This window comes from Salarias fasciatus, unplaced genomic scaffold (genome assembly GCF_902148845.1).
Source record: "Salarias fasciatus unplaced genomic scaffold, fSalaFa1.1, whole genome shotgun sequence".
NCBI classification, from domain to species: domain Eukaryota; kingdom Metazoa; phylum Chordata; class Actinopteri; order Blenniiformes; family Blenniidae; genus Salarias; species Salarias fasciatus.
Genome location: NW_021941238.1, coordinates 80,451 through 108,115, shown reverse-complemented (window position 1 = coordinate 108,115; position 27,665 = coordinate 80,451). Strand labels below are relative to the sequence as shown.

Here is a 27,665-nt window from a genome sequence, read left to right as displayed (position 1 = left end):
GCAGCCGGTGTTCATGGACGGAGAGATCTCCCGCTGCGACACACACACCTGACGTCGGCCGTTTACTTTGAGAGTTTCTTCTTTTCTTTTTCTTTTTTTTTTTTTCTTTGACGACTGAAGCAGAAAAAGAATCGCAGAAAGACGCAGCGATGACAGCCTCTCTCATTCTACCTGCTGGAAGATATTGAACCTGCATCCTCCTGCCTTGCCTCCGATCACTGACCTCCACCCCCCACTGGAAAGATGCGAAGGGGATTCAGGATGAAGTCCGTTTTCATCGCTGTGATACTCGGATTGGTGAGTAACTTCTTACGTAACCAGCGTGTTTGAAAACTTTATTTGGACACTTTTCGTCAACCTAAAAGGAGATTAAGGGATTAGATTTTTTTTTTCTTCAAACTTTCACATCTTCCTTATCACAGTATCTCTGCAAAGTTTTGCTTCTTTATAAAAGTGAATTCAACTTCAAGTCAGTGTTCTTTTGGTTCTTGAGGAATATATTAGATGTCAGAGTTACACTCGGTGTCCTTGCACCTGTCTGGGTTTCCAGTCCCGGCAGGACAATATGAAGCCGAGCGGATGTGTGCAGCAGCCATTCAGGCTGATACTCTATAGCTCCGGTTGCTGGATCTGTAGTTCCACCCTTCTCAGTTACATGTGGCCCTCCGGACAGCGGGACAATGACAGTGTGGCAGTGGGCTCCTGCAGCAGAGCGCCATAACCGACTGCCTGCCTGAAAGGAGGATGGCTTTGGTGGAAGTTTGCCTTTAAACCTGAATCCAGTCTGTCTTTTTTCTTTTTTTTTTAATCCATGATTGTTGAGTGTACTTTAAACTAGTATACTATTTGTTTTGAATCTTCCAGATAACCTAAACAAAACCAGGAAGGCCTGAAAGATGAACTATATAAAAGACATGAGGTGAAACAAGTGCAGACACAGACAAGGACAGCATGTGCGGAGGAGGCATAACTCTAGGAAGTTAGCGTTTCTAATCGGCCTGATTTATCTGGGATTGCCTGGAGGCCGCGCAGGCCCAGGAAGGAAATATATTTTGAAGAGTTTTGCGTCTGACAGGACACGGCCAGCCAGCGCTGTGAGCCTCCCAAGGTCCTGGTCCTGGTTTGGGAACAGGCTGCATCACTGATACGTGACAGCTGCTCCCTCTGATGGGCGTGCATCCTCTGCTGGCTCAGCACATGCAATATTGACGAGCCCGAGCCCCCTCCCCTCCCCCCACGCCACTGTCCTCTTCGCCTTCCACCTCCTCCATGCTCTCCTCTCCTGTATGATTCAGCGTTGTTTGGGAAGACATTAGGCGTAATGTCATTTCCACCTGTGAACCCGCAGCAGGATCCTCGCCGGGCCTGAAACGAGGTCTGGCTCATTAGACGGCTGGTTCAGTGGAAATCTAATGGCTTAACAAGCCCTGACAGCCGAGGTCCAGAGGTTAAGTGCCTCCAACTGAACATTGACTGAAGCATTAGTAAGACTGTCCGGAGCCCTGGAGTTGCGCGTCCAGATGCTTCTGCGCGTTCGTCTGCGTGTGCTGTTTCAGAAGAGTGAGTGATCGCCTCGCTTCAGGGAGACGGCGGCCTGACAGAAGCTGCGACTTTCAAATTCCCACCTTTAAATAGAAGAAGAAGAAAGAAAAAAAAAGAAAATTCTTAAAAGACATGTAGGAGTCGAGCTCCAACTTGCTGATTGCTGCACGCTTTCATTTCCTCCTTCTACAAGCTGTTGGTTGAAAACAGTTCAGCACATACACCTTAAGCAGGAGCCAGACCTGGACGAGTGGAACAGGATGCAGGACTTGATATACGTGTGTGTGGTGAGGGGTGGAGAAGGAGGGAGCCGTTCAGGGACAGTAGAAGTGGGACGAGCGTGCTGAAATATTTGGTCCATTTCCAAATAAAGGCTTTCTGGGCGAGGTGAAAGTGAGGTAAGGCGTGCGGCGCTCTGAACGCAGGGTTCAGTGGGGATGTGAGGGAGACGCGCGGTGAAGCGTCTTAAATGTTTAACATCGCCGCGGTCCGCCTCCTGCCCTGACGTATCCACGGAAACCAAATTATTTTATTTTAATTATTTTCATTCAGTCAGTGTTTTCAGGCAGAGGTTTCCTCTCAGAGCTGCAGACACGCCGTTCAGCCTGAGCAGAGCAGCGAATCTAATCCTGAAGGCTGGAAGGGGAATGAGCCGTGACACCATCAGAGAGAGTGTGTGTGTTTTTTTTTTTTTGTGTGTGTGTGCATACTTGCATGTACAAGAACATGCACACACACACACACACACACTCACTCACACTACCTACCAGCTGACTCAGAGACGCCTGAGGGGACACTTGATGTTTTGTAGAGCTCCTCTCGCTTGTCAGCAGCATTCCTCACACACCTGAACCCTGACGATTTATGTTGAGTGTACCTGCTTCAGAACGCGTCACGATACACACATGTGCACACACATCCTCAAAACACTTTCCGAAAATTTTCACTTATCAGTATGTCTCAAAAAAATGGTCATTTCTTTAAAACTGACTTGCACTCTGTGCTGAGAGAAGCTAAGATATGCTTTAGTTGTGACCTCTGACCCGCGTCTGATCTGTCAACCAGCGAGAGGCCAGCGGCGGAACGTCTTCACTTCATAAATGATAGCCAAAAACAATCTCATATATCTGCAGAGGATGAAAGGCGGGCCTCGGTGTCAGAGGGCAGCGGCTGTTTTTATCAAGCTTTGCTTTGGAGATCAAGGTGCGAAGAAGATAAAAACCGGAGCTGCCGTGAGAAGGGACAGATGTAGTGTGATAGAATTTTTTTAAAAAAAAGGGCCGACGCAGACCTCGTGGGCCTCGCGTAAACACAGACACGTCGCCGCTCAGGCATGAGTGTGCAAGTGTGTGCGCATTCTAATGCATTTATGCATGAGGAGAGGCACGCACCGACGTCTCTTCCTGTCAGCAGTCCAGATAAAGCGCTCAACAGGTTACTGTGTGGAGAACGCAGAGAAAACTGGATTCACATGGGGCCGTTTTGTTACATCTCAGCTGCAAATATTCATGTATTGTCTGAAGCTGCTTTAACACATTTAAAGTTGATGTTTCACAGACTTTGTGATACGTTCACTTTGTTAAAAACAAGGCCAACTGGAAGCAATTTGTCACTGTGCAGACTGTTCCATTGAAAAAAACAAAAAAAGCCAGATAAGGAAAAGCAATCCAGTAATTTCATAGAAAAGCAAATACAACTTGTAAGAAAAAACAGAAAATGGACAATCTGGAGGAGGCTTCCATTAATCATTTCACAACTGTTCCGATTTATCTTCCTGCAGCCTTGCAGGGTCGTGACCCTTCGTGGTTTAGTTATATGAAATAAATCTTATTAGGCCTTGCTGCGTGTTTCAGAAACAGGACAGTTCACTCCTTCATATGTTTTGCTTGTGATGTGATGTCAGATGCTATGTTATGTTTTCTGCCGGACGGTAACAGTTTGTTTGACCCATCGACGTGCAGGTTGGTGCTCTGGCCAATAAGGAGACGTGTCTGTCGGGACAGTACACGTCCAGCGGAGAGTGCTGCAGGCAGTGTCCGCCCGGCGAGGGCGTCGTCAAACCCTGCGGAGCCGCACAGACCGTCTGCTACCCGTGTCTGGACAGTGAGTATCTGAACGCCACACGCATTCAACCAATCCCACAATCTGTGATGTACATATGAATTTTCCCATGGTAGTTCACAAATCTAAAGCGGTTTCTGCATCGCTGTCTTGAAGAGTTTTGGCAATTCGGTCAGTATTAGAAGCAGTGGTTGGCGTTTTATTCTCCTGACATGCTTACCGTCTTCAGTGTTGTTACTTTGGATTATCGAACCACAGTTCGATCATGAATGGGATTCAGTTATAAAACCCATTATCACTCCTTCAGAAATCTCAAAGTGCTTTACACTGTTAATCATATTCACACACACACACACACGCACCCAGCCAAACATATGTCAGTTCTTGGTGTTAAAAATATCCGACATATATAATAAATGAAGGCCTTGGCGGCTGGGGAATGTGCTGCAGCTCCGAATCCGCTCTGCTGGTCATGTTGCCTGCTTCACTTTTAGCCGTCTCATCGCTGCGTCACCTCGTCCAGAACGTCACAGTGAAAACATTCACTTTCTCCCCCTCTTGCTGTCTTGTTTTTACATTTTTGTGTGTGCATGTGCATGCATGTCACACCGCTTTAGGTAGAAATCACTCATTACAGTGAGACTCAAACAGAAATTGGCCTGTTAAAGTCAAGTGAAAAATGAATAAAACTCAGAAAAATATTAAATATATCTGATTTCTTCACCATACGTCTGACGGTTGTCCATCCGAGTGAACATTTATTTGAAGACCAGACCACACAGCAGCACTCAAGGTACATTAAGGCTCATTAAAGTCATTAAAAACATATGTGGTGAAGATCTTCTCCACATTTTGTCCCCGGCTTTAAAATTGGGACGACTGAAAGGAAGTTCCAATATTGAAGGGATTGGCTGACAGGATTTTATTGCTATTCATCAAAAAAAAAACACACCCACATCCAAACACACTGGACCTCCAACACCCAGTGTTCCCAGCTGGTTGGATAAAGCGTTGCAGAATATGAAACTATTGGTCTTTGTGCACAGAATCCCCAAATGTCACAGTAATCTATCACACATTAGTTTTTTTTTGGCTTAAGTGTCTTAAAGTTTGATCTTGAGCTAAGCGCTCCTGTGATTTAAGCCATAAATCCCAGTTTGTTTGATCCGATCCATCAGGCGTGGACAGAGCTCTTTATGAGTTTGGATCAGCTCGAACATGGGAAAAGTCTGGTGAACTAAAAATACTCGACTCAGCACTTTACGACGAAAACACCGCGGGCATATTAAACGTATTGTGTTTAAACAGGGGCGGTGTGCGAGTCCGGAGGAGTACGCTGACTTCTTCCCTTCATGTGAAGTGTTTGACTGATTTAGCCGCATGTTTGGAAGTAAACTGGATGCCAGACTTAACTCTTCTCCAACATGAATGCCCCTGCGCTGGCCTTTACCATGTAGGGAGCGTGGCTGTATCGCAGCGCGAGTCTTTATGAGGACGTCGAGGTTGAGAAGATACAAGAATGGGACCTGCTCCAAGTGTTACTGCAGGGGGGGGGGAGAAAACGGCATTGTGGGATATTCAGTCCGCAGATAAGTTGTAAAGTAGCTGCGATGAGGATTTCAAGCTCTGACTTAAAGAGATTTTTCAGGTTATTTATGGCCTACAGGGCCGTTTGAGTGAAACTCATGAACTTTAAACGGTTTTCGTAACTCTATCATGTGGGGTCAAAGGTCATGGCGCGCCTGCAGAAGTCAGAGCTGGTCTGCAGCCAGTTCCTGCGCTGTTCCCAGAGTCTCTAACTGCGCGAATCCCCTGACTGCGCTGCGTTCAAGCGGCCAGGAAGTAGCTGTAAAACTGCATGGGTCATTGAAGGATGGCAAACCGTGAGCGGAGGAGTTCCTCCAGTTGGAAAACGATTCAGACTGAGGGTCGTGAGAGAAGTCACGCAGAATAGGGACCCTTAAGAGTTATTTATTTGTAGTTTAGCAGTTCCTCTGTGATTCGTCTCTACATTTGTAAACGTGTCCAAGCCGAGGTATTAAATTTTGATGATTTATTGCTCTAATGAACGACCTCATAAATTCTCCTCTGCACAAAAACTCTCTCTCAGGCTCAAATTGATTTTTTTTTCATTGGACACATCTGAGGTTTCTGCTTTCAGTTACACAACGCCGAGGTTTCCAGGGGTGATAATTACCGGCCTCACTGCGCCTGCTCTGCTCAGACATGAACACACACACACACACACACACACACACAGCGGAGGGCTCTCAGGATTGACATGGGTCCAGACAAGCTCGCCACCAGATAACATCATATTGAACACAGTGATTAGATCTATAGGTGCTTCCAGCCTCAGTCGGAGTTTCAGGAGTCGTGAAGCGTGTTTCTGTTCTACTTCCATCCACCACGTGTCTTTGCCGGTGTTGTTTCAGGCGTGTGACCAACAGCTGACGGCGTACAGTACGCTGCGCTTCGACTCCGTGGTTTTCCAGGATTCATGTTGTGTGAACAGTTATCAGTGCTGAAAAGGAATTCAGCCGGACGGACAGATGGGTGGAGATGAAACAGAAAGAGAACAGCTGGAATAAAGGCAGGGCAAACTTCTCAGCCAGAAACTGATGGCTCTCACACACACACACACACACACACACACACACACACACACTGAGTGAAGAAAGTGAAAAGTCCTTTTATGGGAGCTGAAAACAAAGAGAAGGATTAAATGTTAGACCAGCAGCTTTACGACTGTTATGATGTGATATACTGATCTAGGAGCTGGTCGTCAGTGCGCCCCCTCGTCTCTTGTCCCCTGACCCCCCCCCCCCACTCCCGACCCCTCCCTCCACGCTGCAGGCGAGTGTTATTAATGTATTGACTTGCATTATTGATGCATGGCATTATGATAATGGCTCTGAGAGCACTTGTGGGGAGGGGGAGGGGGGGTGTTGCAGGGCGTAATGGGGTGGGTGTGGAAGTATGGGGGTTGGGGGGGGGCGGTAACTGTTACATGACTGGACACCGACAGCGCCACATGGAGAGCAGGGACAGCAGGCGACTTCCGCAGAAACAATTAAGCAAAAAATGCGAAGCGGCCACACTGGACACCGGCGGTTCGAGGCAGAAGTGCTCGCTCAGATCCACGCCGCTCTCAAATGACACAGCCGCCGCTTTCTTTCCTCCCCTCCGCCCCGGCGTCTATCTCTCCCCATCTCCACTTCAATCTCTGCATCATCAGAGCGGTCGACACGGCCGGCGGGCCGGCGAGGCAGACCCAAAACTGGATACGCTCACACCAGAATGAGCTGCAGAGGGTCTCGGCTTCCTGTCGTCCAGCACATTGCACGCCACTTAATTCGAATTGATTTATTATAAAAACTGAAAACTGAAACTATCACAACAATCTTGATGAAGATAGTTAAATTAATCCCTAAAACATCCTTTGTGTTATAAATATCCTGCAGTCATCTTGCAGGTTTCAGATGATTGTGACGGACATTCTTCACTATTATCTTTCAGACTAAATACAAAACAATTCATTTTCATCACTAAAGAAAGCAGCACTGATTTATTTTTCATGTAATCTGCACATCAGCCAAAGCTCACATCTGTTTTTATACGCACTCTGTGGTCAGTAATTCATTTTAATTGTTGATTATCCTGAAGATCAGAACCACATGAGAGACTGCAGAAGGCTGAGCCATAAATTCTGCTCTATATGAACATATCTCTCAATAAAAAGTAGTGTGTTACATTTAGTGACACATTAGTTTTGCTCTGGATCAGTCAAGGTCATCTGTCTCTTTGCCATGAATAAAAGCAGAAAATCAGCTGTTTTACATACAGAACGTGATTTGATTTTCATGTCTTTTGGTAATTTCTCATGAAATTATAGAAATCTTTTATAGATTATTATATTGAATGAACAAATAAGCGTTTAATCCATGCAAATGTAAGGCAATGGCAAAAATTCTCTCTCTCTCTCTCTCCCTCTCTTGCTCTCTCGCTCTCTCTACAAATGGGTCTGTTGCATAATTTAGTATGTTTCCCAGTTCTCTATCCAGCCGAAATACAATTCCATAAAACATGCAATATTGATTGCGTCCTTTGCAGATATATCTATCCCGGGGAAATCTTGCAGGTATACAAACAATTTACGACGCATATGTGATGCCATCGGGCTCGCCATCTGAAAAAAGTCTGTTCGGCGCAGATGTGCGGATGTTTTGTGTTTTCCTGAACTCTTTTTTTTTTTGTTCAACTGACCTCCGTGTCGCTACACATCCACCAGGGGAAAATGAAGGAATTTGGGACAAATTCCAGCGCTCGTATCACAGAAGAGATAAGTTTAAACACTCTTTACAGTTCATTTCCTTTTCGTTCCTTTAGGCGAAACCTTCTCCGAAAACTTCAGCCACACGGAGAAGTGCCAGCCGTGCACGCAGTGCACCGGCCTGCTCCGCATGGAGACGCCCTGCACCGACGCCAACGACGCCACCTGCGTGTGCAACTACGGCTACTACCTGAGCGAGCTGTCGCAGCGCTGCGAGCCCTGCACCAAGTGCCCCGAGGGCCAGGGCATGCTGCTCAGCTGCGAGCTGGACCACGACACCGTGTGCGAGGAGTGCACCGGGGACACCTACTCGGACCAGGAGAGCTCCCGGGACCCCTGCATCCCCTGCACCACCTGCGACGAGGACGAGGTGCTGCAGCTGTGCACCCCCGTCAGAGACACCGTCTGCCTACGTAAGAGTGAATGTCTTGGCTGTGTTTCTCCAGTTTTATCACTCATTGTATTATTCTTTATGAAACTGATCATCAACATACAGTGTGACGCTAAAACTGGTAAAAAGTTTTGCTTTAATGTTTCAAAACACCCCTCGTCCATCAGCTTCCATTCATTCACCAAAATGGAACAAACGAAAAGAAGTTGAGGTCAGTGGATTTCCCAGAGCACCGTGGGCGTCAGGCTTCAGTTTTGTCAAGTTCAAGTGCGACTGTGTTGAACCGGGCCTCAAAGATCAGGTCGATAAGTTCATATTGTTGAATGCCGACAGGGAGAGTCGAACTATTCCTTCCAGAGGACAAGTGATCCATTTGTGACGAGACAAATTTATCTTTCAGCCGTCTAATAAATGGCTGTTGGATGACCCTATCAAAACATGGGGAAAGTTTACCATGAGCCACTGTGCTGAGTATAGCTGAGTGATGGGGTTCACTGCCAAGGGTCAAGATTCGCTGAATGAAGTCAATGTGAACGCAGATTAACTGTCCGGCGACCGAGCGGACAGTGAGACGTGGCGGACCTTCACTCTATGACAGCCGCACAATCACACGGCCTCAGCGCAACACTGTGGACACTGTGGGTCCAAATGCCACGTCCAGGCCTGTCCCATTGTCTTCCTGGACTCATCCCATCCAAAGAGACAAAGACCACACTCTTCCTGACTGGAGGGTTTCAGAGGGGGTCATGCCTCCAAACAGGGTTCTGATTTTCTTTTATATCATCGCACCCTGTGGGTATCACTCTCCAAATCAGAAATTCCTCCGGGGTGTAGTCACCGGCCATTCCGATGATCTGATGCCTCGCAGATAAAAATCAACGCTTTTGTGAGATGATGACAATACAAGGAGTCTGTTGATCGGCCGTGCAGCGGTTTGACGGAGGGTGTTATCACAGAGCCGGTCTCGGGCTAAAGGGAGGCTTTTGTGGCTCTCTCAGGATCCGGTTCAGCCTCGGAGGGCTTTTGGTTCATCTCATGAGGAGCTGGCAATTCATTAAGCAGACAGAGAGACTAATGTGTGATTTATTTCTTGCTCTACTTGTTTTGAAAGTCGCTTGAATATTTTCTCTGTCCCAACAACAAATGTCTTCAGTCCAGGACTGCAGTCACATTACTAAAAAAGCCGCAAGCGACATTGGTCGGGACCGAGCCTCCCCGCCGGCCAGCGACTGAGACGTCCACCCACTAACATGAAGCTTTTAGAATCTGTCTTCCATTAACACAGAGTTGTTAGCATCTCCCATCCACTAACATGGATTAGTTAGCATCTCCCATCCACTAACATGGAGTAGTTAGCATGTCCCATCCACTAACATGGAGTAGTTAGCATGTCCCATCCACTAACATGGAGTAGTTAGCATCTCCCATCCACTAACATGGAGTAGTTAGCATCTCCCATCCACTAACATGGAGTAGTTAGCATCTCCCATCCACTAACATGGAGTAGTTAGCATCTCCCATCCACTAACATCAAGCCGTTAGCATCTCCCATCAACTAACATGGAGTAGTTAGCATCTTGCATTAACTAACATGGAGTAGTTAGCATCTCCCATCCACTAACATGAAGTAGTTAGCATCCCCCATCCACTAACATGGAGTAGTTAACATCTCCCATCCACTAACATGGAGTAGTTAGCATCATCCATCCACTAACATGGAGTAGTTAGCATCTCCCATCCACTAACATGGAGTAGTTAGCATCTCCCATCCACTAACATCAAGTCGTTAGCATCTCCAATCAACTAACATGGAGTAGTTAGCATCTTGCATCCACTAACATGGAGTAGTTAGCATCTCCCATCCACTAACATGAAGTAGTTAGCATCTCCCATCCACTAACATGGAGTTCTTAGCATGTTCCATCCATTAACATGAAGCTGGTGGCATCAGTCATCCACTAACATGGAGTTGTTAGCATGTTCCATCCACTAACATGGAGTTGTTAGCTTCTCCCATCTGCTTTTGAGAGTCACTGAATGAAGGCAATCAGTGGCAGAGTTTCATTGACAGCTGCTGTCAGCTGTGTAACTGCCATGCATGCCCATATATGGTAATGTGAGTTAGAGTGGAGAGAGGAGAAAATAAAAGTCTTTTTTGGGGAAACAACTGCTTCTTGTTCCTTTGCTGTTTGGCAAAACTGAACAAAAAATATCACGTTTGATAGGAAAATTTGTTGTCTTTCAGTTGGTGAGGCTTTCAGAGCAGTCAGACTTTTAGTTTGGACCTCAGAGGCCTCAGCTTGTGAGAAGCGCAAGATTTTTCCCCATCCGGCTCCATTATACCTGAGAGCAAAAAAAATGCAGAGCGCACACCTTTTCTTACCTGTGAAAACATACATATAACATGATATTTTCCCCACTTATGTTACATCATCTTGTTCGGGAGAACCTGCTGGAACTTTGCGTGTGCTCGGTTTGTTGATAGGAGTTACGGTTTAGCCGCAGTCGCCACCTGTTCGAGGTGCTGGAAAAAGGTGACTTTTTTCCTTTTTTCCCCATTATAACGGATGAGGGCCGGAGAAAGGCAGGATTTCAGACTTCCAACTTTGAACGCTAATAAAATCCACACCGTGGGACTTTTGACAAAGTTGTTCACAACTTTTGTAGAGAAAATTGTCCTCTTTCACGTCGCGTGACTCTTATGTCTGTACGACAAACGGTCTCGGAGGAGATAATTTTTTCGTGAAGCGTGATTTTGAGCAAAATTTTACTTTGAAAGGGAAATAGCGGACTTCCTGTTGGATTTAGGTCAGGGGTGTGAGCGCGTGAATGTTAGATCTCTATGAGACGAACGCGTGAGTGTTGGTTTGATCTCTCTACGACATTCCTGAGGGCCGTAGCGACTGTTTTAGACGTTTTTCGGGATATAGGTGGCGCTAGAGAGCTGATGGTTTTCGTTTTTGTATTTTATAAAATTTTTCGCCGGTCACGATGTGCGTGCCAAATTTGGTGAGTTTTCGTGCATGTTTAGGGGGTCAAATTCGCGTTTATTTGGGCGTTAGTATAATAATTAAAGCCGCAAGCGGCATTGGACGGGACCTCGCCCTCTGGCAAGGTGGCCCGACTGAGGTCGTCCTCGTACCTTGATGACCGAAGTCCAAGTCACTGGGAACCTTGCTCCTCCATAGACTTCCAGCACCCTCTCACCCACTAAAATGGAGTTGTTAGCATCCCCCATCCACTGACGTGGAGCTTTTAGCATCTGTCATCCGCTAACATGTAGCTGTTAGCATCCCCCATCTGCTAACAGGTAGCTGTTAGCATCTCTCATCCGCTAGCAAGTAGCTGTTAGCATCTCTCATCCGCTAAAATGTAGCTGTTAGCATCTCCCATCCACTATCATGTAGCTGTTAGCATCTCCTATCCACTGACATGGAGTTGTTAGCATGTCCCACCCACTAACATGTAGCTGTTAGCATCTCCCATCCGCTAACATGTAGCTGTTAGCATCTCCCATCCGCTAACATGTAGCTGTTAGCATCTCCCATCCGCTAACATGTAGCTGTTAGCATCTTCCATCCGCTAGCATATAGCTGTTAGCATCTCTCACCCGCTAGCATGTAGCTGTTAGCATCTCCCATCCGCTAACATGTAGCTGTTAGCATCTCTCATCCGCTAGCATGTAGCTGTTAGCATCTCCCATCCGCTAACATGGAGTTGTTAGCATCTCCCATCCGCTAACATGTAGCTGTTAGCATCTCTCATATGCTAGCATGTAGCTGTTAGCATCTCCCATCCGCTAACATGTAGCTGTTAGCATCTTCCATCCGCTAACATGTAGCTGTTAGCATCTCCCATCCGCTAACATGTAGCTGTCAGCATCTCCTATCCGCTAACATGGAGTTGTTAGCATGTCCCACCCACTAACATGTAGCTGTTAGCATCTGTCATCTGCTAACATGTAGCTGTTAGCATCTCCCATCTCCTATCCGCTAACATGGAGTTGTTAGCATGTCCCACCCACTAACATGTAGCTGTTAGCATCTGTCATCTGCTAACATGTAGCTGTTAGCATCTCCCATCCGCTAACATGTAGCTGTTATTATCTCCCATCCGCTAACATGTAGCTGCTAGCATCTCCCATCCACTAACATGTAGCTGTTAGCATCTGTCATCTGATTCAGCAGGGGCCACGGCAATGGATTGCAGTGCGGGAAGCTCCATTGCCGTGGCCCCCGCTGAATCGGTTGGATTTAAATAACTTCTGAAGGAATCCAAGCTGCACCATGTTTGTCTGAGTGAGTATATGAGCAGGCACACACCTATAAATAAGGTCCAGGTATCAAAAAAACCGGAGTTGCCCTTTAACACTGTTGAATTTGAAATTATCCCTGTGCTTTGTTAAAAATGTCATATTTTGCAAAAATATGGGGTGTGAGGCTCTTATTTTGATAGTCATGTCTGCTCCACTATGTCAAACACCAATATATCCATGTGAGTGTGATTCCATACATTCATTTGCCTGTTTGAGCAGCAATCCATCACTCGTGTGATTTATGGTCACGGAGCGCCATCTACTGTGGAAAGCAGGGACAACATGCAGAATGTTTTACAGCAGCTCTCAGATCAGCCCTGAGGCTCAATGCCCATATATGGCTTAAGTAGGTCACATGATGTTAGAGTGTGACTCGGCAGACACACAGTTTCTCTTTGGTAAAAACAGCTGGGGAAATGCATTTCCGTGGACCAAAATGAAAAAAACACCCTCAACTTTGATAGGCATTTTAGTTGTCTTTACATATATCAAGTTTTCAGAGCAGTCAGACTTATAATTTTGACCATGGAAGCCTTAATTGGTGAAGAAGGAGAGAGTTTTTGAGCAAAAATGTACAATAAAAGTGTGAATGACGGACTTCCTGTTTGATTTAGGTCATGGGTACGAGTGAGTAAGTTGTAGATCTCGATGAGATGAACGCATGCATATGTTTCTTTTCTCTGTACGACACTGTGAAGGGTGAAACAGTCCATATTAGTGGTTTTTGAGTGAAAAGTGTTTTGAGGCACATTTGATTTGACAGGAAATAACGGACTTCCTGTTGGATTTAGGTATAGGTATGTCTCTTGGTAAATTGTAGAGCTCGATTAGACGAACTCATCCATGTTGATTTTATTTCTCTGCGACATTCGTGCGGGTCGCACTGTCCATTGTAGTGTTGCAAGTGCGTTTTCAGACTTCAAACTTTAAGGGTTAATAAAATCCACACCCTGAGACTTTTGAAAAAGTTTTTAACAACTTTGTGAGAGACACTTGTCCTCTTTTATTTGGCACTGCTCTGACGTCTCCACGACAAGCGGTCTCGGAGCAGATAATTTTTAAAGGAGGAGTCATTTTTTGCCAAATTTTACACTGAAAGTGAAATACCGGACTTCCTGTGCGATTTAGGACATTTTTGTCAATGAGAGATTTTTAGATCTCGAGGAGACGAACGCATCCACATCGATTTGGTCTCTCTGTGACATTCCTGTGGGCCGTGGCGGCTATTTTACTGTTTCTAGGTGGCGCTAGAGAGCCAATTGGGTTATGGGGTTAATTTTTGTATTTTATCAAATGTTTTGCCGATCAGGATGTGCCTGCCAACTTTGGTGAGTTTTCATGCATGTTTAGGGGGTCAAAATTGCGTTTCAATACGGTGTCAGTATAATAATAATAAGAAACGAACGAAGAACAATAGAGGCCTTGCCCTCAGGCAAGGTGGCCTCAGTTGAGGCCACCTCGCCCTCGGGCTCGGTCCCTAATTAAAGCCGCAAGCGGCATTGGTCGGGACCGAGCCTCCCCGCTGGCCAGCGACTGAGACGTCCACCCACTAACATGAAGGTGTTAGAATCTGTCTTCCATTAACACAGAGTTGTTAGCATGTCCCATCCACTAACATGCAGTTGTTAGCTTCTGTCATCCACTAACATGGAGTTGTGAGCATGTCCCATTCATTAATATGTAGCTGTTAGCACCTGTCATCCACTAACATGGAGTAGTTAGCATCTCCCATCCACTATCATTGAGTAGTTAGCATCTCACATCCACTAAGATGGAGTTGTTAGCATCTCCCATCCACTAACATGAAAATGTTAGCATCTCCCATCTACTAACATGGAGTAGTTAGCATCTCCCATCCACTAACATGGAGTTATTAGCATCTCCCATCCAGTAACATGGAGTAGTTAGCATCTCCCATCCACTAACATGGAGTAGTTAGCATGTCCCATCCACTAACATGGAGTAGTTAGCATCTCCCATCCACTAACATGGAGTAGTTAGCATCTCCTATCCACTAACATGGAGTAGTTAGCATGTCCCATCCACTAACATGGAGTAGTTAGCATGTCCCATCCACTAACATGGAGTAGTTAGCATCTCCCATCCACTCACATGGAGTAGTTAGCATCTGTCATCCACTAACATGGAGTTGTTTGCGTCTCCCATCCACTAACATGAAGTAGTTAGCATCTCCCATCCACTAACATGGAGTAGTTAGCATCTCCCATCCACTAACATGGAGTAGTTAGCATCTCCCATCCACTAACATGGAGTAGTTAGCGTCTCCCATTCACTAACATTGAGTTGTTAGCATGTTCCATCCATTAACATGAAGCTGGTGGCATCAGTCATCCACTAACATGGAGTTGTTAGCATGTTCCATCCGCTAACATGGAGTTGTTAGCTTCTCCCATCTGCTTTTGAGAGTCACTGAATGAAGGCAATCAGTGGCAGAGTTTGATTGACAGCTGCTGTCAGCTGTGTAACTGCAATGCATGCCCATATATGGTAATGTAAGTTAGAGTGGAGAGAGGAGAAAATAAAAGTCTTTTTTGGGGAAACAACTGCTCCTTGTTCCTTTGCTGTTTGGCCTAACTGAACAAAAAATATCACGTTTGATAGGAAAATTTGTTGTCTTTCAGTTGGTGAGGCTTTCAGAGCAGTCAGACTTTTAGTTTGGACCCCAGAGGCCTCAGTTTGTGAGAAGCGCGAGATTTTTCCCCATCCGGCTCCATTATAACTGAGAGCAAAAAAAATGCAGAGCGCACACCTTTTCTTACCTGTGAAAACATACATATAATATGATATTTTCCCCACTTATGTTACATCATCTTGTTCGGGAGAACCTGCTGGAACTTTCAGTGGGCTCGGTTTGTTGATAGGAGTCACGGTTTAGCCGCAGTCGACACTTGTTCGAGGTGCTGAAAAAAGGCGACTTTTTTCCTTTTTTCCCCATTATAACGGATGAGGGCCGGAGCAAGGCAGGATTTCAGACTTCCAAATTTGAACGCTAATAAAATCCACACCGTCAGACTTTTGACAAAGTTGTTCACAACTTTTGTAGAGAAATTTGTCCTCTTTCACGTCGTGTGACTCTTATGTCTGCGCGACAAACGGTCTCGGAGGAGATAATTTTTTCGTGAGGAGTGATTTTGAGCAAAATTTTACTTTGAAAGGGAAATAGCGGACTTCCTGTTGGATTTAGGTCAGGGGTGTCAGTGCGTGAAATGTAGATCTCGATGAGACGAACGCGTCAACGTAGGTTTGATCTCTCTGCGACATTCCTGCGGGCCGTGGCGCCTATTTTACTGTTTCTAGGTGGCGCTAGAGAGCAGATTGGGTTAATTTTTCCATTTTATAAAATTTTTCGCTGGTCATGACGTGCGTGCCAAATTTGGTGAGTTTTCGTGCATGTTTAGGGGGTCAAATTTGGCTTGAAACACCGGGTGAGTAGAATAATAAACGAACGAATAACAATAGAGACCTTGCCCTACGGGCAAGGTGGCCTGCGGCCACCTTGCCCTCCGGGGCTCGGTCCCTAATAATAATATAGGAGGAGAACGACAAACGAACGAATAACAATAGAGACCTTGCCCTACGGGCAAGGTGGCCTGCGGCCACCTTGCCCTCCGGGGCTCGGTCCCTAATTAGAAACACCTCCGGATATATCCTCGCTCTGATCAACAGGACTGCAAACTAAGTGACAATCCCTCTTTTTGGTCATCTCAAGCAAATTTAAATGTATTAATCTCAGAAAGACATCATATAAGGCAGAACTGTACAAGTGTAAATAAATGTTGCTCTAAATGTCATGCTGGGTCAATGACTCAAAGCGTTTTGTAACTGAACAAAACCAGTTTTACAGGCTTTTATTGAAATTAGATAATCTAAATTAGCATGACTTGTCATATTGACAATATCGAAAGTACATGTTTACTCAAATTCTCGCCAGCATGAATCTGAGAGCTTGGAGAGGTACGTAAACACCGATCGATTTGACTGTTCTGCAGAATTTCCACTCAAATTAAAGCATTATTCTGCCCTGTTATTCAATATGATCACATAAGCGGTATGAAACATGTCGTGTGGCCTAATGCAACATGCGAGACTAATGAATTGAGAGGTGTCTTTTCCAGCTTTTAAAGAAACTGGAAAAATATACCACAGGCGGAGAAGGTTATCTGATTAGCGAAAGTGGTCCCAATACGTACGAGTGTTTTCTAGTAAAGTGCCCCTCTGCTGCTGGAAACGTCATCCTCAATGGAGGGTGCTTGATTCAGCTCGATTCAGCTCGTGCTCTCAGAGAGGGAGAGTGGTGTCCGGTCGGGATGATTCATCCAAGATCAAGATACAAGGAGCCAGAACTCCAATATAAAACATCCTTGAGATAAGTAAGAAAACACACACCATGATGAATGTGAATTTGCTGCGATTCCAGGCATGATGATTTACAGCCCTCTGTGTAAGGCCTCTGTTGGCGTATGTTGTTCTTCACTCTAACTCAATCATGCGCCTTTTATTCCTAATGTAATCTTTTTACCGAGGCGCACGCGTTATCAGTCCTTACAAATCTGTGGAGCTGCCAGACGGCCATGTCCATTAATGCCGCGGAGTTGGGCGACTCGGGCCTTCGGGCTAAACGCAGGCAGGAAGGTGGAGGGACTGAGAGGAAAACACTGAACGCCCAAGAGGAGGCGAGTCGTGACTCGAGACGTAATTTAACGAGAGCTGGAAGCACCAGACCACCGAGATAATACTGCAGGTTGTCTGGACAGATGGAAACAGATTCACTGCCTCACTTATTCTGAGTTTAAAGCAGTGAATTCTCCTTTCCGATGATTTTTCAGCTCCTAATGTAGATACAAGCTCGGCTGAAGTGTGTGCTGAAAATCCAATTTCCTCCATCTCTACTAAAAGGATTAGTGCAACATTTTAAGTCTTAAAAGAGAGGGGGGAAAAATGGACTCTCTTCATCTCTCTCTGATGATAAACAAAGGTAATTCTGACCAGATTTAGTCGGCAGAGTTGAAGGTTTGAAGGCAAGATGCTTATCTAAAGACGTGTGATATGACTTCCCCTCTTTTGCAGACCAGCATGCGAGGTCAGAGGTTGAAGGTCAAGGAAGGCTTGTAGGAAGATCATGCAGTTTTAGTTCCCCTTGGGGATGTGCTCTGAAAAACACGGTTTAATCCCCTCTGATCCTCTCGAGGGTCACAACAACACAGAGCCAGGAGAGGCTCATTACAGCCGCTTGATATTATTAACCCGCTTGTCAAAGTGACATTTGCTGCATCATCACACTCATAAAAATATATATTTTCTACATGCAGACGGCGATACAAATCGTTTTTGTTTAATGACTAAAGTTTAAAGTGCTTGGAGTTCATGAAAGGTCTTATTTTCTACATCTGATTTCGTCACACTGCACTCACAAGTCGCACCAGCAGCACTTATAAACACGATGCACCGCGCAAGACGCGACATGTTTACGAGCTTTTAACTTAAACCGCAAACTTCTCCTGGCAGCGATCAGAGTATTTTTGTTACAGGATGTGAATCAGACTCCGCAGAGCGCCGAACCTCGCACGCCCAGCCTTCTCGCTCCTGAGCTCTTAAGTTCCTAATCCAGGCGCTTTCTGTTTGTCACGACAGGTTAGCAGAGTATCTGGCGTTCATAATTATCTCTATAAGCCAGACAGTGGTTTCATCTGCACAGTACACTCATGGAAGTGTGCGTTGAGGGTGCATCATGGCGTTTTATGTGGCTAACAGGCTCGGTTAGAGTAATTACCGGTGAAGCCTGGAGACACATCGCTTCAAGAAGCATTATCAGACTAGCTAGTCATGCTAACACAAATAAAGTCCGAGATTAAAACTGAACGAGTGCTTCAGGTTGACTCACTTTTACTTATCAGGTCAAGCTTTCTTCCTGAAAGTCCTCCAGGCTGTTGAGGAAAGTGGCCGTTTCCCTCCATGACCCTGACCTTCCTCTAGCTTACACCCAGGACCAACAGCACACATGTGGGCTGACCTCCTCCACACCCGGGGGGGGGGTTCCTGCTCAACGGCAGCACGGTCAGAAACCTGCAGTTTAAAGGCTCACATGCAGTCATGTTGTTAATGCAGATAGAAAACTCAAAGGATTGCTTCAGTATGACTCACAGAACACACACAGACGCAGAGAGAGTGAGATACAGGCTCGGTCTGTGCATGCTGAAAGCCACTTGTGAGCACTTTAAACAGCAAAACTCACCCATCCCTGTTTGATGATGATATTCAGAAAAATGATGATTGCGTGAATATACAGAATTTAGAAATCTGGTGAGTCATATCCGTGAATTAATGAGAAACAGCAGTAATTCATTTACAGACTAGTGTGATCTATTTATTTACCCATCATGGGAGCAGCAGCCGAGCCAAGCTCTGGTCTCACACCTCTTTCTGAAGTTAGATGCTCTTATCACCGCCTCAGGCTTCGGTTAAAGATTTCTTTATTTGTTTTTTTGAGTCACAGCTGTCAGAAACCGAACAAGGCGAATTTGCGCAACAGATTCCCCGATTACTTTTGGAGTCAACCTCCTCCAGGAAATGCTTGGGCCAAGTTCATGTGGTTCCTGCACTCGTAGGTGAGCAGGAGGAGGAATCGGTTTCCTTCCTGTGTTTGGTTGACCTCAGCGATTGACCGGCTGCCCTCCACAAATCACAGAGCTCAACCAGCACCAAGCGGGGGACTGGTTCAGTGTCGGGACAGACGAGGGGCTGGAAGCTGATCTATACATTTTATGTGACTTCTCTGCATTTCCTTTTGCTAATTTTATTATGTTTTCTCTAATATTCCACCTGATAAGCTGTGGTGAAATCCTAAGTTTGACAGGAATGTCCAGCACAGTTATAGTTGGGAAGTCTTACTGTGTGGGCGGCGCTCGGTCGACCGCCGTTTGACAGACAGATAAAAAGTTTAAGACAGATGGGGGAAATAAAATGCCATCCACATTCCTGATGTCCTGCATCCAAAGCATGGCCACATCAATGGCAGCGAGGAATCCCCAATGGCGGCCAACCAATGCCAACAATCCACAGTCTTTGTTTTGCACAGTCACTCATTGTGTGGCTATAACTTGGTCGCCTCACATCTTCTGACTTATATCTCCACTGTGTTGGGCTGTATGGCCGCAGATGACCTTCTCCCCGTAACCCTCTTGCTCCCGGCTCCAGACAGTACCAGCATTGTACCGACGAAGGAAGTTTTAAAGTCGACTGTGTCTCTTTCTACGCTGCCCGACAAGAATCGACGTCTTGTGGGAACGACTCGGTGCCGGCCGTCAGGAATTTGCCCTCCACATACCAGTGAGGCATTTTGGAGGTGATCTGGCGCGAGTGAGCGGCTCCGGTGGCAAGGGTGACCAAAACACTCGCGCTTTCGCTCGTGCCGACTTTCGTTGCCAAATGCCCCGCTTCTTGGAGTCGAGGTTCTGTCCTTGGAAGGATTTATGGCTCGGGTTTGGGGAATTGTGAGTTTGCCCAGCCAAGGCTTTTTATCTGCTGGAGCTGAATGACAGCATTCTAGATTATAGGGAGAATTTTGTGGATAAAACTGTTATTTTCTAATAATTATTGGTTGTAAATAACTAGTGGGACATTTGAAATGATCAGTTTGATCATAAAGGAAACATATAAAGCTCTACAAAGAGTAAAGGATGACAAATGTTTAAATAATGCTTCTTGAAAACTCAAAAACCATGTAAGATCTAGTCTTTTTGCCAATTTTTGTCGCTTTATAGAACATGGTGCTGCTGTTACAGTCATATCTTTGGCAGTGGGAGCAGAAGACCGAAGGGCGAACAGAGAGCTGCAGGAACAGAAAGCGGCGGGGAAAAGCTAGAGAGCGAGCAGATGCTGAGAATGTTGCTTGGTCGATAAAAGCGATGGAGTTACTCCTCTGCGCTCTCAGGTTTCTCTGGTTGACCTCTATGAGTGCTGATCACATTCTGCCGCAGAACAGGCGCACACACACACACACACACACACACATACGCACACACACACACACACACACACACACGCATAAGCGCCCTCTGCAACTCCGCATACACAAGCGCAGGGATTGAGGGGTGTGTTTCATGCACACGGGCAGGAACATTGGAAGGGACAGGAGAATTAAGACCCTCAAGGAGAAAAGACAAAGTTAGAAAATGAGGTGAGACATGGTTTGACATCAGTTCTACGTTACTTCTTTGAAGAAGCCTTACAAGGACACACATCAGCGATTGTCTTCAGTTCCTTCGGTCGCATTTGTGGCAATATTTTCAAACCGCGTTCTTTCACTGCTAAATGCGTCTCGGGTGTTGTTGCAGGGATCGGCAGTGGTTGAAGCGCCGCTCAGGTTTAATTACATCTTCTAAAATAACAAGCCCCTCCTTTATTCTTTGTGCCTCAATCCAAAGTCGGCTTTTAAAAGTATACACTCTTGTAACTGCAGCAACACCTGTTTGGAGGAGTCTGCAACAGGCTGGAATGACAAGTTCAGCTCAGGTGTGGCTGCGGCAGGCTACCTCACACACACACACACACACACACACACACGTGCAATTACTCACTGACTTAGAACACAGGCGAGCCGCAGCCTTGCTCTGAAAACACTCATTCAAAAACACAGAGCTGCACGTTCTTTCTGTATAATCACTCACCTGAGGCTTGTAAACATACGTGTGCCTGGGTTTCCTGTCACTGGCTAATCATTACAAGCCAGGGGGAAAATTCCAGTTATTTGACTAACGAGCAGATAATGCAACAATAAGTAATAAATGTTCTGTTGACACGAGCCGGCGTAGAGCTAACCTGTGATTTTGACAGATTCACATCCCTCAAATATAACTGATAATTTTGCCACATCTGGTCAGTTGAAAGGTTTTGATAGGAACGAGTTGCGGCCCCGACCATTAACGTGTCTCGGTCTCTTGGTCCAGTAACCACTGAACACTCTGTCCAAGCAGGACAAGGTCAGTCCCGCCTGAAGCCAGACCGTCGTCCTGGTGGTTCGGACCAGGCCCTCTGGGTCCTGCTTTAATGGCTGATCGCAGAGGGAGGGGAGGGCAGGAGAGGCGCGGTGATGGATGGACTGGACAAGTGATTTACAAATGGAAATTTTAATAAGACATAACCAGATGCATTAGCCGGCCATTCTGGCTGTTTGTTATTATCAGTGAGGATTAAAGGGAGGTGAAAGGGGTCAAAGAAAAAAAGAAAAAAGGCAACAATCCGGACATATTTTTGGTTGAAAGAAAAAGGAAACGGCTGGCAGGAGTGAGAAAACGTGTAGCCAGGGGTAGAATGGGGATTGAAGGATGAAGAGAAAAGATGGGGAGGGGGCATCTGCGCTGGACAAAGAAGATCTCTGTCAATGGCGGGTGTCTGATTTCGTGTGCGAGTGTGTGTGTGTGTGTGTGTGTGTGTGTGTGTGTGTGTGTGTGTGTGTGTGTGTGTGTGTGTGTGTGTGTGTGTGTGTGTGTGTGTCATAGAGCAAAAGATAGCTTGGTAGAAACAGACAAGCTAAGGTCGGCGTGGCTGTGTGTATATTTGTCTGTGAAGTGTAGAAGAACACAGGAAACTAGTGATTATTCAGAAGCCTGTTTGTATTTTGTTTATTATAGAGTTCTTTTACTGGTGAATATATTGATTAAATAAAGACAATCCCCCAGCGTAGTGACGCATGTCTGTAAGACTATAGAAGAAATGAAGGCGTCACAAGCTTGTTGAGGAAAAGAGTGAGTCCACATAAAGTGGCTCACGGCCAGTCTGCAGATCTGTTTATCTCGTGAAATGTGAAGGGCGACTGGCATCGAGTTCAAAATGATCAGAATATGCCAGATGTCTACTGATTGATATATTCTGGCTTTCTTCCGCTTCATGTTTTCAGTCTTGTAAAGCACATTCAAGGATTTTAGAGAAAAAAATGAAGTGTTAGCAGCTAGCGTAGCTCGTGAGCCACGAGCCGCAGGAATGAAAAATGCCGTTGTCAGTAGCAGCTGGTGTTGCCCGAGGCATTGCCTGAGCCAGATTTGTGTTATACTAACACTAAAACTCACCAAGATCTTTAAATAGACTCGGAAGTGTGCAGCCCCCGCTCTCCGCCACTAAATTTACCCCTGAATCTGTCTTAGCACTAAATAACAGGAAGCAGCACATGCAGGCTGAGGGAAGGTGTGAAGACTGGAAATGTGGTTTTAACTCAGTTCCTTTTTCTTTTTTTAATCCTGCTCTGACTGAGCTACAGTTACCAGCAGCATGTGGCTTTTCAAGTGAAGAGGTGGTGATTTTTTTGACCAATAAGGCAACAAAATTAGTCTCATGAAAGACAACATGTTTCACCAACGTCCTCCTGAAGCCTTTGACGTTAATCATGAAGAACGACTGACAGGGCAACTCCACACGTCCGCAAAAAATTCCTTCATCTGGAACCGCCACCACATCCATCTAAATGCGCTCTCGTCTAAAGTGTTCTCGCCTCATTAGTGAAAAAAAAAAATGGCCGCTTTGCACTCAGCAGCTCTCCCGGGGTATTTAGAGGCTGGAGGAGCCAACGGGGTGATTTCCTGTCAGCGATGTGAGCAACAGTAAGTAAGTGACAGGCGGGGATTGGTTTCCACATCCGCGGTGAGCAGCGAGCGTGTCTGCTAATGGTCAGGACCTGGACGGACAAACCTGCTGTGAAGCTCATTAACGGCGGCGCGGGGAGGACGGGAAATGTCCCAGTGATGTGTGACACAGTGTGCACGTGTCCATATGAATTAGCCCGGATGCTGTTTTCTCTTCCCTCCAGCTACAGTGTCTACCACGTTCTACGTCAACTTCACCATGCCCGCCTATCCCGACTTCACACCTGTTGACCCGCCGTCTGACGACCTGTCGGACAGCAGCAGCACCACCTCCACCACCACCACCACCACCAGCGGGGACTCCCAGGAGCGGCTGTACCAGGGTCTGAACGACAAGCTCATCCCCATCTACTGCTCCATCCTGGCGGCCGTGGTCGTCGGCCTCGTGGCGTTCATCATCTTCAAGAAGTAAGGGCAGAAAACGGAGATGTTGTGGTTCCGCGGTGTAGAAAACTATTGGTTTAATACACACGTCTTACAAATCCAACAGCAGATGGGAGACTCACTGCAGACCAATATGAAGAAGACGCTCCAAGAGGAGTCTGAATTTTCCCTGTTTTATATTTAATGAAATCATCTGCTCGGTGAGAGGTTGACGTTGTCCTGTGGGCTACAATATGGCCCGTGTTGCCTTGTCTTTTACATCCCTGCTAAATTTTGAATGTACAATATGTTCCCGCTGTGTTCGGTCGCGTTACAAGGTCACACAATCACACGCTGTGTCTTCGAGAAGGATCGCAATGCTGGAAGCTCAAAAAGCATCAGCGTGACCCACTGATTAAAAAGGTACTTTCCTTTTTAACATCTTAAGGGAAGTATCAATAATTTGCTCTTTTTTTCCTTCTTTTTTATCACCGTATCGATCGTCTAATGCTCTTTTGAAACTGGCGTCAGGGCTCTGCAGTGTGGGCTGCTCGGCTGCTCTTGGCGAAGCACCCGACCACAACTCTTGTCAAAGTTACACAGCCGCACGAGATTTATGCGAGCGCAGATTAATCCCTGGAGTGCTATTCCAGCTTTAAATCACGAGTCTCCTAAGTGATCCAAGTGTGCAGAGATGCTGAACAGACATATCCAGGTCTTTATTAATCTGGTAATTGTAGTAACATACTATAAAACCATTTATATGCCAATTAAAATACATTTCTGATATCATCCGATACTCATTTTATGCTATCATGGGGTGCTAACTGTGTCAATAGCGCTGCGTTTCACTGAATTTACATTTTCGTTTGGCCTCGTCCCGTGGATTTTTAATCAGGTGGAACAGCTGCAAGCAGAACAAACAAGGAGCCAACAACTGCACGGCCAGCCAGAACCAGACGCCGTCGCCCGAGGGGGAGAAGCTGCACAGCGACAGCGGCATCTCGGTGGACAGCCAGAGTCTGCAGGAGCAGCAGCAGCAGCAGCAGCAGGGACAGAGTCAGGCACAGACAGGTGACCGAGGAACGCCAACATACAGCATACATGCAATACCTCCGTTTATCAAGGTGTTGTGAGGAAAATACATGTAAACATGTTTGAACACAAAAGTGTTTATCTTGTTTGAATTCCTCTGATGACGGACGGCGGACCTGAATTCTGGGTTTTGAGCGAGTGTGTGTGTGTGTGTGTGTGTGTGTGTGTGTGTTCTCGTATTTCTATCCTTGTTGGGGCCAAATGTCCCCACAAGGATAGCAAAACGTGGAACGACGTGCCTTGTGGGGACCTTTTTCCGGTCCTAAGTAGGAGAAACAGTGTTGTCTTGACCATGTTGTTGTTACTGAAAAAAGTAAAAGTGCAAAAACATTTCTTTAGGGTTAGGCTTTGTTGTGGTGTGGGTTAGGGTTAGGGTAAGGGTCAGGGTTAGGGGCTAGACATGAATGGGAGTCAATGGACGGTCCCCACAAGGATAGAAATACGAGACTGTGTGTGTGTGTGTGTGTGTGTGTGTGTGTGTGTGTGTGTGTGTGTGTGTGTGTGTGTGTGTGTGTGTGTTCGCTGCAGGCTGCACCCTAAACAAAGAATTCCCCCTCAGGAATGAGCTGTCTGGTGGCTCCATCAGCTCCGCCTCCGCCATGACCTTTCAAACTTACTGTAGCACATCAGCAAACCGGGATTACAGCCCCGACGGAGCCCCGCGATGTTTGTGTGTTTTGGCAGCGTGCGCTTTAAGCGCTCTCCCTTTACATCTTGACAAACCAGTCTCTGAGAATTTAGCACTTTTAAAAAAACCGCATGCCTGTCCCAATAATGCTGAAGGAAGAAAAACACGGTGCAAACAGGAGAACAGGTCTGTTTCTTCTCTGGAAGTGGAAAACTACACAGACATTTGTGTGATTGACAGGTGATGCTGTAAACACCCGAGAAGCCAGATTACAGCAACTACGCACTTTTTTTCCCTTTAATCAACAATTACTACAATACATTTTGTGTTTACTCCATTTCTTTCAGCCTATTAGAACCAAAGAAATCACTGATAAAGTTAAACATCAACTTTAACTGGGGAAAAAAGTAATAAAAACTATATTTAAAGAAGGATTACTTTAAAATATTATGCCAGATCCGGTCCTAGTGCTTTGATTTAAACCCTTTTTCTGTAAACATGCTTTCAGATTAAGAGCTTTTAGAATAAGGCCTGCCTGAAAGCTCAGGATAAAATGATTTCCCAACAAAGGCAAAACAGCTGAAAAACATAAAGCATATGTTCATTTTTGGTGGTAGTTGTTTCAATTAAAGCTTCCTGGGTGACTTTTGTAAGCAAACGTCTGCTGGATCAAGCTGCACTTCCAACGTGAATGTTAAAAAGAGTTGTCCTTTCTTTCCTCTGCAGTCGTCAACATGGATGAGGAGCCCTGCCTGCTGCTTCCTCTCCATACCAGGGAGAAGGTGGAGAAGCTGCTGTTCAGGGGCAACGAGGGCGACGACTGCAACCACCTGCAGGACAGCGACTGGTGCAGCCTGGCGGGGCTGCTGGGCTACGAGGAGGAGCGCATCGCCGCCTTCGGGCAGGACGAGCATCCCGTGCGCGCGCTCCTCTCCGACTGGGCGAGCAAGGACTGCGCCAGCATCGAGACGCTGTGCACGGCGCTGCGCAAGATCAACCGCGACGACGTCGCCCAGAGTTTGGCGCTCAGCCCGAACGCCGTGAAGCCGACCGCTACGTCCGTAGTGTGACTTCACGCTGGACTCTGAGCAGAACTGTAACACCCGAACCTTAAAATATTCCTCCATGGCTTCATTACTCCACATAATTCACGCTGTAATCACTTTCCAGAACGAATAGGGCTTAGAAATGTCACAAATCACAAGATCACCTCCAAAACATTCAGCTTTCCTTCTCATCTTTAGAAACTTCGACCTTTAAACAGGCCTGTTAAATAAGGCCCTGGATTAAATTCCATTCTTTGTGAAACTTTAGGAATCTGACCAACCAAAGAGGAGCAAATGTTTCCAGACCCGCACCTGACAAGTGACATTATTTACATGCCACGGTGGCGGGCTCTTGCCTGGTACTGTTACTGTATGGAGTCTGCATCCTGTGAACTCTGTGGATCTTTGAGGAAATGAAAATCTTGTTTTTCCATTAAGAAAAAAAACCATGGCCACACCCAAGAAGTTGCTCTGTATTTAAATATTGCTGTTGGATTCAGGTTTATCTGAACGTCGGCTCCAGCTTGAGTGTCTCTCCTGTGATCGAAGTACAGCTCGCTTGACTCCGCCGACTCGGTGGTCTGACGGTCGGGGGTCACCGACCGACGCAACACGACCCCAGCCTGTGAGCTCCGGCTCTATCTGCATAACACAAGAGCTCGCCTTCGCACCGGCCCAGAAAAGGAAAAGAACATGGAGCGTCAAACTCACGTTACCCATGTATATTATCTGTACATAGACCGCACACACTCCAAATATAGCCATACACATACCCGCAGTATGTAGCCATGCATGCAAACGCCGTACTGTACGAACAGGCAGAGCGATTACCTGTATGCATTTACATTATTTGTTGTAGAGAATGAAAACTTGAGATCTTAAAGCACTCTTCTGACGGGACCATACACTGTTGATCATCACTGTAAGTAGCCAACCTTAAAGTAACTCCGTGTCTTAATTGTGTTGAACGTTATATTATTTCCAGTGTGAGGTGTACATGGCAAAATGTTAAACACATACATACGTACTGTGCTGCGAAAAACAAAACAGGAAGGTACGGCTTTGGTTAATTTCTCAGGGTATTGGAAATGACTGTGTTAATTTTAGTGCCCTAAACTGAGCAATCTCTAGCGGATCAAAGGGCACAGTGTTTAACCAAAGTAGTGATTCTTGCGAGTGACAATCCTTCAAAGTGCTGCATTAGGGAGAGAAACGAGCCAGGGGGGGAAAGAAAAG

At 46.1% G+C, this 27,665-nt stretch overlaps 1 protein-coding gene across 1 annotated transcript; it reads left to right on the top strand.

Moving 5' to 3' along the window:
* The first annotated feature begins 123 nt into the window (after positions 1 to 123).
* Positions 124 to 27,665, top strand: ngfrb (nerve growth factor receptor b). Its single transcript, XM_030086712.1, has 6 exons — positions 124 to 297; positions 3,504 to 3,645; positions 7,993 to 8,349; positions 23,462 to 23,705; positions 24,559 to 24,734; positions 26,110 to 27,665. The coding sequence occupies exons 1-6, from the start codon at positions 244 to 246 to the stop codon at positions 26,451 to 26,453; spliced, it is 1,317 nt and encodes a 438-aa protein (XP_029942572.1). The 5' UTR covers positions 124 to 243; the 3' UTR covers positions 26,454 to 27,665.

Bases quoted from the DNA above. Each gene is read 5' to 3' on its own strand.
- ngfrb (XM_030086712.1), top strand. From the start codon at position 244: ATGCGAAGGGGATTCAGGATGAAGTCCGTTTTCATCGCTGTGATACTC. The intron at 8,350-23,461 runs GTAAGAGTGAAT...TCTTCCCTCCAG, and splicing joins CAGAGACACCGTCTGCCTAC to CTACAGTGTCTACCACGTTC. The intron at 24,735-26,109 runs GTGACCGAGGAA...TTTCCTCTGCAG, and splicing joins ACAGAGTCAGGCACAGACAG to TCGTCAACATGGATGAGGAG.